Source organism: Crocodylus siamensis, chromosome 7, assembly GCF_052110815.1.
Source record: "Crocodylus siamensis isolate JL-2025a chromosome 7, ASM5211081v1, whole genome shotgun sequence".
In the NCBI taxonomy this organism is placed as follows: domain Eukaryota; kingdom Metazoa; phylum Chordata; order Crocodylia; family Crocodylidae; genus Crocodylus; species Crocodylus siamensis.
In genome coordinates, this window is record NC_143401.1 from 89428791 (window position 1) to 89443984 (window position 15194).

A 15194-nucleotide genomic window follows, 5' to 3' on the forward strand; every position below is an offset into this window, starting at 1 on the left:
TAAAATGGAGAACTTGTAAATTAATTTAGTTTATCCTGAGATCTGGCCCATCTCAAGACACCAGATTGAACTCAAAATATTAAAACTGGACCAAAGTCAGGTTGTCCTCAGGTTTTTCAATAGTATTTATAAAATTTAATAATATCTGAGGAGACACAAGGGCCAAAATTCTCAGCAGGTATAAATTAACAGTGGACAAAAGATATGGTTTATGAATGGCTAATATGAATCTTTAAATAAACTATGTTACAATTTATACACTGGACATAAAAGACTCTTATTAAAAATCAAATTCAGCAGTGGCAGTGATTGCTTATGTTCAAGGTTGATCACTTCTACGGGTTAAGTAAAGGGCTGTAGATGAGTCCATTGATGGCTCAGAAGGCTGATCCTAGAGCCGCAGACTCTGGCAAACACCATGAGTGGTTAAAGGGAGGGCCGGACCACAGATTTCTCGGTCTTGTTTCCTTTCCATCCATTTCGGTCATTTTTCCGCCTGTAGGGTGACATGGTTTTCCTTAAAGTAAGATGTACCTTCTCTCACAAGGTGTTGCCATTTATCCCTGTCCCCAGCTAATTTTTCCCAAATTTATGGCGTCAATGCCACACTTCTTAATGTTCATTTTGAGGCTGTCCTTGAAGCATTTCCTCTGGCCCCCCTGTGTCGTTTGTCCCTGGCTGAGTTGTTTTGGTAAACATACAGTCAGGCATCCACACAGTGTCCCGTCTACCACAACTGACGTTATCAATGCTTCCATGCTGGTGATGTTAGCATTGGTGAGGGCGTTGGCATGTGTGTGATGATCCTCCCACTTTATGCCAAGGATCTTCCAGAGGTAGTGTTGGTGATGGCATTCCAGGCTTTTCAGGTAGCCTCTGCAAGTCAGCCAAGCTTCACAGCCATGGAGAAGAGTTGAGATTACCGCAGCCTTATATAGTAGGAGCAATGTCCTGATCCTTGAACACATGATGATTCAGTCTTCTGAAGGCAGAGCTGGCACATTGGATCCTATACTGGATCTCCTTGTTGATGTTGGTCTTGGAAAGATGGTATGCAAATTGTTCAACGTTCTCCAGCTTCTGTTCATCAGTGAGGATCTTTGCTGGGAAGGTTGCAGGCTGGTGAAGCACCGTTGTTTTTCTAATGTTAAGGGTCAATCCCAGGCACTGGTACACTTGCGAGAAGCAGTTAAAGGGCCATTTGTAGGTCCTCCTCAATATATACAACAACAGCACAATCATCAGTGTACTGAAGTTCCACCATTGAGGCCAAAATTACTTTGGTTTTGGCAGAGAGACAGGAGAGAATGAAAAGGTTACTGTCCATCCTTATGCTGAATGATGATGCCATGTAGCAGAGTCAAGGATGAGCATCTTGATGACCATAAGAAAGATAGAAAACAGAATTGGTGCAATCATGCAGCTCTGCTTGATGCCAGTTTGAATGGTAAAGGTCTCCGTAACGGAGCCAGTCATCTAGTCATGAAGGAGTCTCAGGATGGTGATAAATTTCCATGGGCAGACAAACTTCAGTAAGATCTTCCATAGAGCCTCAGGGTTAACACAGCTGAAGGCTTAGGTCAAATCAATAAAGAACATATACAATTCCTGGTGTTCTCAGCATTTTTCCTGGATCTGCTGGGCTGCAAAAATCATATCCATAGTGTCTTCTTGGTGGTCTGAAGCAGCATTGAGACTTGGAAAGGATTTCCTTGGCAAGAGGCAGCAGTCTGTTCAGCGGAATTCAAGCAAGGATCTTCCCAGCGATGGAGAGGAGGGCAATACCTGGATACTTTCCAAAGTCAGACTTATCTCCCTTTTAAAAAATGGTGACAATATTGGCATTCCTTAGATCAGTAGGAATTTCCTCAGTATTCCAGATTTTGAAAAAAGTGGACATGTCTCCACAAGACACTAGACATACAGTACACTAATTCTACTGCGCATTAGTGCCATGGGAATGAACAGAAATATTCTACTGTGCATTAGTGTTACGTAAAAGTAGTGCGTTGGTGCTACTGTGCAGTCATGCCAATTACGGCACATTAATACACACAGTGTATTAATACACACACAGCTCGTTGGTCATAGTTCCCCACCCCCAGCTTTGAAGACCTCAGCTGGTATGCCATCAGGGCTAGATGCTTTGTTGTTCTTTATCTGTCTTATCACCTGGTAGACTTTTTCAGAGGACTGGCAAGTGCTTCCCTTACAGGATGATGCAGGATAGATTTGATGGGTTCACATTACTGTTGATTCTTGGTTCAGCTTTTGGTAGAGTCTCTTCTAGTGGTTTTTGAAGGACTTGGTGTCTTGAAGGAGTGTACTGCTGTTTTTAGATCAAGTGGGGTGAATCCACAAGATCTTGGTCTGTACACAGCCTTGATTACACTGAAGAAGTTCCAAATGTCATGATTGTCAACAGACTGCTGGATTTCTTAAATTTTCTCTTCCCACCATTTGCTTTTGACTTCTCAGATCTTTCTCTGGGCTTCAGCTTTAAGCTGTCAAAATGTTCCCTGATGCTGACTGGATATAGTACAGTTTTGCCAGTCACAGAAAGCTTTTATTGGCATCTTCCACTTGAGAAATATCACAGCATTGTTCTTGTCACCCCAGTCCTGATGGCATCAGGTGATAAAGCCAATTGAGTCTCTACAAGCCTCATGGATGGTCTCCTCTAGATCTTACCAATTTCCCTCAATACCAGTGTTATCATTTTCAATACCAAGGTCGGCAAATTACTTGCTGAGATTATGTTTGGAGGGCTTCACAGTGCCTAGGAGTCTAAAGGCATTTGATGTACTGTTTTTGGACTGCTTTGGGTTGCTTTCTATGATTCAATGCAACCCTAATGGACATGATTGATCTCACTAAGCAATGACCGATCCAGCAGCCATTGGCGCCTCTAATAATATGCGATATGAATGTCTTTTAGATGACGCACTTTTACGATAACATAATGAAGGAGATGCTATTGTTTTGAGTAAGGGTGCTGCCACATTGTTTTGTATCTGTTGTGTTGTCCGAAGATAGTGTTAGTCATGCTCTCCGCATTTAGTGAGTAAAAGGATGCTGTTGGAATTGACCTCGATCGCTCCTTCCTTCCCAATGGTTCCCTTCCACATGTTAAAGCCCTAGCCAACTCTTGCATTGAAATCTCCAAGGAGGATGATCTTATCCTCTTTTGGGGTGATGGGCAGGATTTCACCAAGATCAGCATATGCTATCCTTGACTATCAAATTATCACGTAGGTTAGAATGTAGTAAAGGGCATGTAGGGGGGAAATGTAGTAATGGGTCATCAATGGTTGCAGGTTTTCTAGTATCCATATCAACTGTAACTTTAGGCCTGTAAAATATCATAGATTTTCACTGTGCTATTAACAGAAATGTATTCAAGATTCCAAGACTGTTATTCAAGTAAAACACATTTAATTTCTCTGTATTTTATGACTGTGAATTTTGTTTGTTTTCTACCAGATATTGTGATGAAGCATTTGACTGAAAGCAGCTGATATTTATTGCAATTAATAGAAGAAAATGCTTATTTTCCTAGGTAGGGTGAAACTGATGAGCTTGATGCTAATGGGGACAGACTTTATTTTAACTACCTCTGGGTGGAAAAGGAGCAGTGCTCAAGTACATAATTAGGGGTACATTTACATATTGAACTTATAACAACATAATTTAACCCCCTCTCCTCAAATCTAGATTTGAGACACTGGATAGGGAGATGAGAAGTTGTGTACATAGAAGCAGTACACTGCAGACTTCAGCATGGCATAAAGACATCCAATCTAGTTTGGACACCAGAACCAGTGCGGTCACGGTAGCATGGAGATTCTTGACAAGCTCAATTCGTGCAACTCTATAGACTGTCTCACACATCATGTACCTTTGCACACCTCATTTCTCTTACCTCCTATGTGAAGGAAGAGAATGGGTTAGGCCTCCAGCTTCCATAGGGACTCTGACCCAGCCTAAAGGTAAAGAAGGTACATTGCCCTCATTAGCTGACCCAGTTTTGCAGACCCTACAGTCTCTGGTACCCAGATAAAACTCACATTGAAACAACCCTGTTGGACAGGTTGGAGATGAGGGGCAGGAAGAAATGGAACCCCTTAGTTACAAACTTTGGATTTAAGCATACTATGGCATATACATTGCTGCATCAGAGAAGCACCAAACAAGCTACGTTTGAGAGAGAAAATATTGTAGTATTTTATTTTTTTTCCATGAAAAAGTTTTACAAAACTTTAGAAGAGGAGTTAGATCTTAGTAAGAACAGGTACTTTCCTGCTGGTCTTTCATCATTAATTTATTTGAACTAATATAATTTCTTCTAAAACATATTTCTGTTCTCTGAGGATATTACAGTACCTTTGCTTTTATTAAAAAGGTTAACATTTTCTGTGATTCCAATCCTAAAATGATGTTAATAGGAAAAAGTAAATTTAACTGTATGAAATAAAAGGATACAACAAAAATGTGGCATTTTAACACCAACAACCAGAAAGAAATTGCAAACTTCTATGCTCAGAGAAACAAACAAGAAAAAATGTATCAAGGTGTTTGGGTGTTCAAATCTGACTTCCTTCAACACTGCTTTCTCTAATTCCTATGGCCAGGTCCAAAATGAAGTTACCATTTTTCATCTTTTGAAGATCTGGCTCTTCCTAGGTCTATCCCATCTATCTTACATCTTATATATGCAATGCTTTCATTTAAAAAAAAAAAAAAAAAATCGCCACTATTTATATGTAGACTAAAAAACCTTTTCCTTGCTGATGTCAGATGAGCTTTGCCATAAATTTTAAAGGGGACAGAATCTCAGGCAGGGGTTGGACTCGTCAGAAAACGTGTATCTGAGTGTTTGTATAGCACAGAAAATTATTCCTAGACATGTGCTCAAGTGACTGAATAAAGGTGTTTTGTAAGATGATACCTCTAAAAAGAAACCACACTACTATCAATTTCATTCAAAAGATGAGGTATGAAGAGAATCCCATACCAGATCTAAATGAATGGCTGGGGAATTGGCTCCGTGGTCGGACCCAGAGGGTGGTGATTGACGAAGTCAATCATCGTGGTGCTCTGTGACCATAGGGGTCCCTCAAAGCTCTGTCCTTGGGCCTATACTATTCAACATTTTCATTAATGATGTGGACATTGGTATTAGAAGTGGACTGGCCATATTCACCTATGACACCAAACTTTGGGGCAAAACATCCTCACCACAAGACAGGAGGGCGATCCAGGCTGACCTTGACGGGCTTAGGAAATGGGCAGATGAGAGCCTGATGGTGTTTAACACCAAAAAATGCAAGGTTCTCCACCTTGGGAAGAAAAACCTGCAGCACCCTTATAGGCTCAGCAGTGCTACGCTGGCTAGCACTACAGAAGAAAGAGACTTGGGGGTCATCATTGACAATAAGATGAACATGAGCCTGCAATGCGATGTTGCGGCTAGTAAAGCAACCAAAATGCTGGCTTGCATCCATAGATGCTTCTCAAACAAATCCCGGAGACGTCATTCTCCCCTTGTACTCGGCCTTGGTGAGGCCGCAGCTGGAGTACTGTGTCCAATTTTGGGTTCCACAATTGAAAAAGGATGTGGAGAAGCTTGAGAGGGTGCAAAGTAGAGCCATGTGCATGATCAGAGGCCAGGAAAACAGACCTTATGAAGAGAAGCTGAGCACCATGGGACTCTTCAGCCTGGAAAAGCACAGGCTCAGGGGTAATCTGGTGGCCACTTGTAAGTTTAATCAGGGGGGTCACCAGGATCTGGGGGAACGTCTGTTCACCAGAGCGCCCCAAGGGATGACAAGTTCGAACGGTCACAAACTCCTCCATGACCATTTCAGGCTGGGCATAAGAAAGAACTTCTTTACTGTTTGAGTCCCCAAGGTCTGGAATAGACTGCCATCGGAAGTGGTTCAAGCACCTACTTTGAACACCTTCAAGAGACATTTGGATATTTATCTTGCTGGGATCCTATGACCCCTGCTGACTTCCTGCCCCTAGGGCTGGACTCGATCTTCTGAGGTCCCTTCCAGCCCCAATGTTTATGAATCCAAAGTTCACAAAAAGAGCATACAAACAATGAAGGGTAAACAAAAAAAACCCTAGCAAAGAACACTTGAAAGTGTCTTTCTGAAGCTATCCAGTCAGATTTAAGCAAGGCACTAATCTCTTTTTCAGTCACTGCCATGAAAAGAAAATGCATTATAGTCATTAGGATGAAACCCTAGCCCAAAGAAACTGATGGGAGCTTATGACTGGCTTGAAAAGAGTCAGGAATTCACCCATGAGTGTTTCTGTATGAAAAGATCCAAACCAGAGCTTTAAATCAGCATACATCTGTTGGCTTCAAAGGAACCATGCTGATTTACACATGACAAGTCTCTGGCTGATAATATCTGTATATGTTTAGGCTAAAACCAGCCACATCAACATAGGTAGCAATTCTGCTACCTCTACTTGCCTATACTTAGATAACATTTTAATTTGTAAACCACTTATCTGACACCACCTAGTTTAGGTCTTAAAACAGAAGACTCTTATCCTTGTGGTTGAAAGCCACACGTTGCTTAAAATTAAAAAAACTCAAAGAATTCATTCTCCGATTCTTTAAAGCTTAAATATTCCACACTCAATTTTCTACCACCTTTTTTTATTGGCCACCACCAGGTTTCATAAAAAGACTGGAGTTAAAACATACTAAACTGAAACATGAAAAACACTGCATAAAAAGATCATTTTTTTCATATAGATTAAGTACAGCACATTATAATGAGGTGGACTGGGGAGTATTTTTACAAGCATTTCTTTTCTTTAGATCACCATCATCAACACTGTAAGAAAAGTAGGCAGGATCTGGAAATGCTTCTAATTCCTTTACTTAGTGCTGGGCCTGCCAGCGGACAAAACATTCTCTGGTATGCTTGTGTGTGGCATGCCAGCAAAGAAGAGGTACACCAAACAACGAGTAACTAGAGCTCTGTCAACGTTATCCAACTCAGATCCAGGCTTTTTAACTTTTCAACTGTGCCACTGGAGTGTCAACCTTTGACAATAATTAAACCAAACCAGCAACAAGATAGCAAATGGGTATATTCTGCATAACAACTGACTTGTGTTTATTTTAAACTCCAGGTTTCCTGAAACTATCTAATAGCTACTAAAATCTCAGCATAAACTATTCCCACTTGTTGGGACGCTATTGCGTGAAGCTGAAGTTTGGAAGCAACTGTGGGGATCCTGCCAGAAGGAAAAGAGGCAATATGAATTGTATATTCATTCCAGATTAGTCACGTAACTAAGATCGGAATGAAGTCGGACGTCTAGTCTTTGGGGCAAAATAAATGCCAATTATAGTGACAGATGCACATTAATTACAGATGGTTTACAAGGAGCCTAAGTTACAGCTGGGGCAGTAATTTGTTTTCCCATGGTCAGAGATGCAAAGGTGATGGGGTGTGTGTGTAAGGGGCGGGGGGGAATGGGATGGATTCATGAGGACTGCAAGAAGACAGTCTCCCACTTTGATACTCCTAAAGGAGAGGACAGATTTATGACAAAGAAATATAGGTGCAAAACAGCAAAAAAAGTTAAGGAAAATGTACAGGCAGACAAGTTTCTTTGCGTGAATCTGATATCTTTTATTAGACCAACTTAAATAGTTGGAAAACAATTATTAAGCAAGCTTTTGGGTTCAAAAACCTGTCGTCAGGCTAAGGAAGTTTCAGCAGTTGGTAGCCTTAGCCTGACGACGGGTTTCTGAACCCAAAAGCTTGCTTAATAATTGTTTTCCAACTATTTAAGTTGGTCTAATAAAAGATATCAGATTCACGCAAAGAAACTTGTCTGCCTGTGTCCTTAGACCAACACAGCTACAACCTACACCCAGGAAAATGTATTGCTCTTGATGAGCATATATAAATTGTAAGAGTTAGAGGAATTATTTATGCTTGAGACCAGAAATATTCAGAATCTTGAAAAGCCATGCTAATGCCATACAACTACATACTGACATAAGTGCTTAGTTTTATTCAAGTGCTGTCTATAGATGCCAAAACAAAACTGGATTTAGATTTGCTTTTAATGTGCTGGTATTTTGTTGTCTCATGATGAAGAGCAATATTGATTTAATTGGCTTAGGGTTTCTGAAGGGACACAAAGGCGATGTTTCTGACTTGTTTCTGAATTGAGAGCAAAACAGGCAATACCAAGGGGAGGAGCAGAAATAGGAAATAAGCACCGGTGACACGACTAGAGTAGGGGGCAACTGTCCTGGGTGCTGATGGGGGTTGGTGCGAAAGAGACTGGCTTTTGCTGCAGTCATACAATTGTCATTACAGTGGCAGCAACAGCTGGAATTTGCCATTGCCCCTGCATGCAGCTGCCACTTAAGGTGGCCACCATGTTCTTATGCTGCTAATGGGCACCAGAGCTACAACCCAGGCACTGAGGACTGACAGCAGGCAGGGGAGCCGAGGCCAACAGAGCTGGGTGGCCACCCCTGAAAGCCATGCCAGCACTGGACCTAAACAAAAGCTGGCTGGGATGGGGAGAGAAGGCACAGTGGGGGAAAGTGGCCCTGTTCCAAAGCAGCAAGGGGGGGTTAGGGGAGGCCAGCCCCAAACTGGGGTGCTGGCATGGCAGCAGGGGGTTTGCTCGCCCCTACCAACAGAGGCAAAGTGAGAAAAGACCAGACAGTGGCAGCATGGGACATTGCATGGCACTCCATCCAATAACTCTTTTATTTTTCAGCCGGAAGAGTTTTATTCTTATCTGTTTATGCTAGTACATATATGGCACTCATCAGTTTAATATCTGAGTACCTCATTAACAGTAGATTGATTTCATCCTCACAGCTTCTCCCTTCCCTCAAGGGTTTGCAAAGTAGTGAATCCACTTGTAAAAAGGCACAAAAGGCAGGTGAAGCATCCAAAATCATAAAAAAAAGTTTGAAGTCTTGAGTCCCAGGTCAGTACTCTTTCTGCCACATCACCCAAGTCCGGGGTGCCCCACCCCACAGGCCATATCAGACCCACAGAGCCATACTATCTGTACCACAGGGCCCCCATGGGTCTGAAAATTTGGCAGTGGGAGAGCAGTGGCATTTAACTGCCTCTCCCATGCTGTCAAATTCCTGGACCTGGAAGGAGCCCCACAGGCTGGAGAAGATGGCTTGCATGTTGGATTGAGCGTGCAGGGTCAACAGGGGCAGCACAGGGTGGTGGAAAGCTGAGTGGGGCCAATTGGGCGGTATGGGACAATGCAGAGTTGAGCAGGGCCAAATGAGGCAAGGGAGGGCAGTGCAGGTCTGAGCAGAGCAACACGGGCCTGATACCAACACAGGGTTTCAGTCTGGCCTGTGAACTGGCCCTATGCTAGTTATCCAGCTTGCAGGGCCAAATTTTGAGAACCACTGCCCTAATCTTGTGACTACTGTAAGCAAAATTTCTACTGTACTATGAGCACTGTGAGCATCCAAAATATGTACTGCTACAATGAACGTGAACACAAATGTTTGTGAGCTACAAATGGAACTGAAGAGGGGATTACGGGAATTGCGTGCTATTCTCTGCATACAATTGGCAGTATTTTCTAAAACAATTACGTTTTTCCTTACAAATAATAGGTGTTAAGTGATGTTTGATAGAGCATGCAGAGGGTCACATCTGCATCAAGGCAACCTGTTTTCTGTTTTTAGCAGGAAGCCATCTCAATGTTGTGGGTAAGGACATTTTCAGGCTTTTTGGAAAGCGAAACAATGGAATGAATACAGTACATTTACACAGATCATTTAGGAAATGCAATGAAGTGAACAGTGAGCAGTCATTAAATTTGATGAAAAAAAGGCACTTGACACTGACCTGCCATACCATGAACTACTTTGAAATCCCATTCCCTATGATTAGTATTGGATTCTACTCACTACTTCCAACATAAAGAAAAAGGATAAACTGGCTCAAACAAAAGGTTTACTCTAAGCCTATGCTGCTGAAATATAAGCTGCTTTCCCAAAATAGGATAAACATAATTAGCTACAATTAAAGCATTTAAAGGTCTATTATGCCATGATCTACAACTGTGTTAGTTTATTAACATCTCTTCCCAATAATTTTTTACTGAAGAAGGAAAAGTAAAAGCATCAATACCATAGTAGTTTAGTTAGGGAGGATCCTGCACCAAGCTAGATGACCTCCTGAAATTCCTTCCAGCCCTACTTTTCTATGGTTCTATGTAACAAGGAAGATGAAATATTACAAAAAAACCCACAGAATATGCCTCTTAAATATGTTTATATAGACCCATTTACATAAAAGTAAAATAGCTGTAATGTTACATTTAAAGTGATGATGTATATTAAACAGTACACTTAATAAAACAGACCCCACCCCTTTTTTAAAACAAAACTCCCATCATCTAATTCTTTTCTTTTTTTTTTTTCAATATAGAAAACTGATCAAGTCAAATTTTTATCATCTTGTCCAAATGGAATGGACAAAAACCAATCAACTATTTTAAAATTTTGAACAGTTTCATCTGGCTGAGCAATATATTTAAGAGTACAGAAAGAGTCTGAAACCTCACTTGTAACTACTGAGGCTCATGCTTGATTTTCTTTTATGGTAAGTAACAGAAAATGTATGAGTTAGCTCGAAGTCGAATACTAGTTTCCTGACTACAGTCTAGAATTAAAAAACATTTCAAATAAGTATAACAAAAGCTGTCCTCTAAGTAAAAGAATAGTAAATACTCTGATCAATATCTTCTTAACCCTGCAAATTGCATTTACAAACAGCAAACAGACATGGCAACATAACTTCCTGTTTATTTCAAATGCCGAAGTGAAATGTATATATGGATTGTTTTTCCCTCAAAAACTGAAAAGAAAGATTATAAAGGTTGTGTAAAAAGCTAATATTCAACTTTTTGCATGGCTAATGAATGACAATATTATTTCTAATAATAAATAGAATGCTTGCAGATATGCTGGCATTTGATTTCAAGAGGGAAGGAAAAGCCACACCAGTCCATATGGTTCCCTTAAAACAAAAAAGCCTCCTGGGTTCAGGAGCAATATTTCACTTAGTTTCAGAGCAGGAAAGACCTGCAACAAATCCTCTCAGCTGCTTACTGACAGGTACCATGAACTATTATGGTTAGTTTAGGGAAAGCTAATATAAATGTTTTAATTTTTATAAACTCAAATATACTTTATCATGGTATCTATTTAAAAAAAACATGAATAATCGCATGTCAGGAGTAGGTTTTTCTCCCCTCAGAACTGTGTCATAAAATTGGGCCTGAATACCCGCAAAGTCAGTGGAAGTTTTCCAATACAAATTTAAAAATACCCCTACTCTCCTGCCGTTTATAATGACATTTGACACTAGGAAAAAAAAATGAAAAAGAAGAGATTTTGTTGAAAGGACAAAGCTTGCCTAGAACAAGCAGACGTTTGAAAAGCTGTGCCAAAATGTCTTGCTGGAAAAAAAAATTAAAAACCTATCACAGATTGTAAGTAAAGGCTTGGACACTCCAAACCTGTATCTGAGTTAGTTACCATGTAAACAGACATACTGAACACAAAGCCTTGATGCAAAGCCCACTGAAATCAAAGGACAGACCCCACCTGACTTCAAGGGACTATGAACCAGGAACCAAATATATAATGTTACTCACAATCACCAGTGTTTGCAAGTTTCTTGTGAGAGACTTTCAAGTTTTGCACAGAATTTGTAAAATAGTGAAGGGGAAAAAAACAAATCATGTGATTGAAATGTTTGACATTTAATTATTGCAAGTCAGTGTCTCAAGTATTCCTGCCTATACTTCACTGTAAAACATGAGTAGATATACACAAATGAGAAAAATGCCAGCACATTGCTTCTGCATGGGCACAATCTCTGTTTGACATCATTATGTAACATTGTCTATATGAACACAAACATTTCCTTTAAAGAAAATTGTCCCCATGACATTGTGCTCTTTAAATAAGGCATAAATATTTAGTTTGATTTAAAATACGTGATTTGCATAAGAATAAATAGTACTGCACCCATTTCAGGATTTTTTTCCCCAAAATCTAAGTTTTGTCTCGAGAGCCTTCATTGTAAAATAAGATAAATAATCCTTTTGTAAACTGGAAAAAACAGATTTTTTTTTTAAATATTCTATTAAAAATGGAAGGCATAAAAAGGACTATGCAGTTGGTCAGCCCCAAGTTATCTAGGTATTCCAAATATGCAGTGCAAGAGAACTTATTACAGTAATATCACAATGTAATACTGGCTCTTCCAGGATGGACCCTTAAAATTGCTTCTTGCTGGTTAAAAGTTGCCTAGGTCCAATCAATTCACAACTGTCAGCAGACTTTAGAGCATTAGGGCATTATTGCTCATACAGTAACGAAAAAAAGAAATAAAACCAACATGATTTCACTATCATTATTCATGTTACATCAAAAAGCATTCCTACTTTATCTACCTAGCATATTATGCTTTAGAATTCTTCATATGCTATAAGATGAGGAATGGGGTGGGGTGGGGAGGGACGCTATTTGCATGTTTTCTGTAAAAATATTAAGCTGAAAAGTTGCATCACAAGTCTATTGGGTTTTTGGTTTAGTTAGTTAAAATGCATATGTCAACTCTACTTGCACTGTGCTACCTTGGTTTGTGCTAGCTATCTGTAAAGGCTGATTGAAGGAGATTCCTTTCATCATACAGGCACTGCTTTCTTTGCTACAGTAATAGAGGCATGCTCTGATAGACAGTACAGCTTCAGATGACTGGCAGCTACTGGGTAACTTTAAGTGGATGAGAGGTGGATTGAAAACATCCTTAATTTCTCCAGATGAAGTCTGTCCTCGTAGCAACCACTCATTACCTGAAAAGAGAAAAAACCCCAGACAGACATGCTTTATTACTGGCTTTTAAACAGGGAGTTAAATATCTGATAGGATTGCATTGATTTGGACATTAATTTCACTTCCTGATTACAACAGTTTTGTCCTATGCGCAGCATTAGGGGAATTTCATCTGATTCACTCACTCAAGATGAAACTGAAATAGAATTCAAACACTTTTTAATAGCAAGTGTCAGGTCATGCAGTTACACAACATAAGCTTGAATTTATGTAAGGGGGCACTTTAAGGTGCCTGTGTAAAGGATGTGCTAAGTATATGTAATATGCTTTGTAAGCTAAGTCAAATTTTACCCTCAGCTATTCAAGTGCAATTTTGTTGAATTAACTGGAAGTAAGGCATGTACATCATCAAGATAACATGACTTGAGCCAAAAGTACATACAACTGTAGACTGATGACACATTTTCAAATAGGAGTGTTGGTTTGCTGTAATTTAACAAAGTTTGAATTGGTCGTTACAAGGAGAACTGGAAATTCCTATTTGTTTAAATATTTAAGAGTTAATGACCCAACAATTTAACTATATAAAACATGCAAAAACAAGGTGGCAAACTTGCTATCGTACCCTGTGTCTCACCATAAAGCAAGACGGATGAAGTGTTCTTTCTGGTGATTTTCATAATTTGTCAGCTTCAAAATAAAAAGAAAAAGAAAAAGAAAGAAAAATCCTGTAGGACTTGAAAGGTTACAGTGAATTGCAAGCCTACATTGCTTACATTTTGCATTTTTACTAATCCTGAAAAACATGACAGGTATCTTGACCTTAACTGTATTTGGAGAGTTCATAGGCCAGAAAAAGGATGCTGACTCTGCTATACAAAAGTGGTTATCCATTTTCCAAAAGCATAAGTTGGGATGAGAAACTTCCTCAATTTGCAGGTGTCCAAATAAATTGTCAGTGCCAACAAAGCATTTGGAGCTTGCTCACAATAGTGACTATTACAATTAAGCCACCACACAGATAAAAAGGCATTTTAGAAGCCAGCCAACAAAAGCCTGTCCCAAAGATAAAGATGCTTCATTTTTATCTTATTTTAATTTAAGCTAAGAGTGTTGTCTAACTATTAGAAATAAGAACCTAGGACAGTGTTGTTCGTTCCAATTTTATTGACTGGCAACTGAGGTGCACCAAGACTACCGTATTTATTTGAACCTAAGATAATCCTGAACATGAGAGCCCCTCCCCTGCTTCCAACAATTAGATTTCATACATGGAAAAATTTATAAAATTTGTTATAATTTTCCATGTATAGAATCTAATTATTGGAGGGTTGTCTTTAATTCTTTCCTCTTTTCACTGAAGGGGGGCAGGCATGGGGAGGTCAAGCAGCATGTCCCCTGCTTGAGCCTGCCCCCTGCCTGCCCCCTCCAGTCTCTGCTCCCTGCTTCTGCCTTCAGCTTCTGCTCCATGCCAGCAGGCTCTATCCCAGCCTAGCATCTGTAGTAATAGTAGCTGCGTGCCACTGTTATGGGGCTGGGCTGGAGCCATGCTCAGTACCCCAGGCTGCAGTGTGTATAAAACCTGCCACTACAGAGCAACAGTAAGGAGCAAAAGGAAGAGTGGCAGCAGGCAGGAGAGTAGAGGCTGTTTGGGTGGGGGAAAGGAGATAGGGAGGAGAGGCTGCAGGGGGGAGATGGCGGGGTGCGGGGAAAAGAGGAGGGACAGGTAGCAGATGCAACTATGGCCCTGACCCTGGGTAGGGACTAGAGCCTGAGCCACAGCAGCCAACTGCCTCCCTCCTTCCCCCCTATACTCAATTCTAAGACAAGGGCCTCCCCCAATGTTAAATGGGGGGGGCGGAACCCTGTCTTAGGAGTCAAGTAAATACAGTAAAAGAACTGCCCGAGGGAATACAGGAAATTATCAGAAGTCAGAAATAAACTCCAGTTTTCCCTATTTCCAGGCTTTGATGACTACAATCTGTTCTCTCATGTAACTGGATGTGCCTCACTGCGTTCACTTACTTAAGATTAAAAATATATACACACACACACACACACACACACACACACACAATAGTGAGTTAGGGTCAAATTTTGGTTAACGCAAATTTTGTTTAAACAAAATTTACAAGGAAAAATGTAATACCCTTTACTGGAATACTTCAGCTTTCACACTAAATTCTGACTGGATCTAGCTGTTGGTTGCCTGAAAGAGATGAGGAGGGTAGGGCAGCCTACCTCCCAAAGCTGGGGGCTGAGCTAAAGGTAGAGGGGAAGCATCTGAAAAGCAAAAGGAGGCCAAGTA

The 15194-nt window shown here is 40.4% G+C and overlaps 1 protein-coding gene across 2 annotated transcripts in view; it reads right to left on the reverse strand.

The window, feature by feature from the left end:
• Positions 1–12551: 12551 nt before the first annotated feature.
• The window catches only part of NHLRC2 (NHL repeat containing 2), a 50059-nt gene continuing 47416 nt past the window's right edge, over positions 12552–15194 (reverse strand). For both annotated transcript variants that reach the window (XM_090057956.1, XM_090057955.1), the window contains exon 11: positions 12552–12906. In XM_090057956.1, coding sequence (XP_089914082.1) covers positions 12650–12906 — 257 coding nt within the window. In that variant the 3' untranslated portion in view covers positions 12552–12649. The remainder of the gene's footprint in view (positions 12907–15194) is intronic.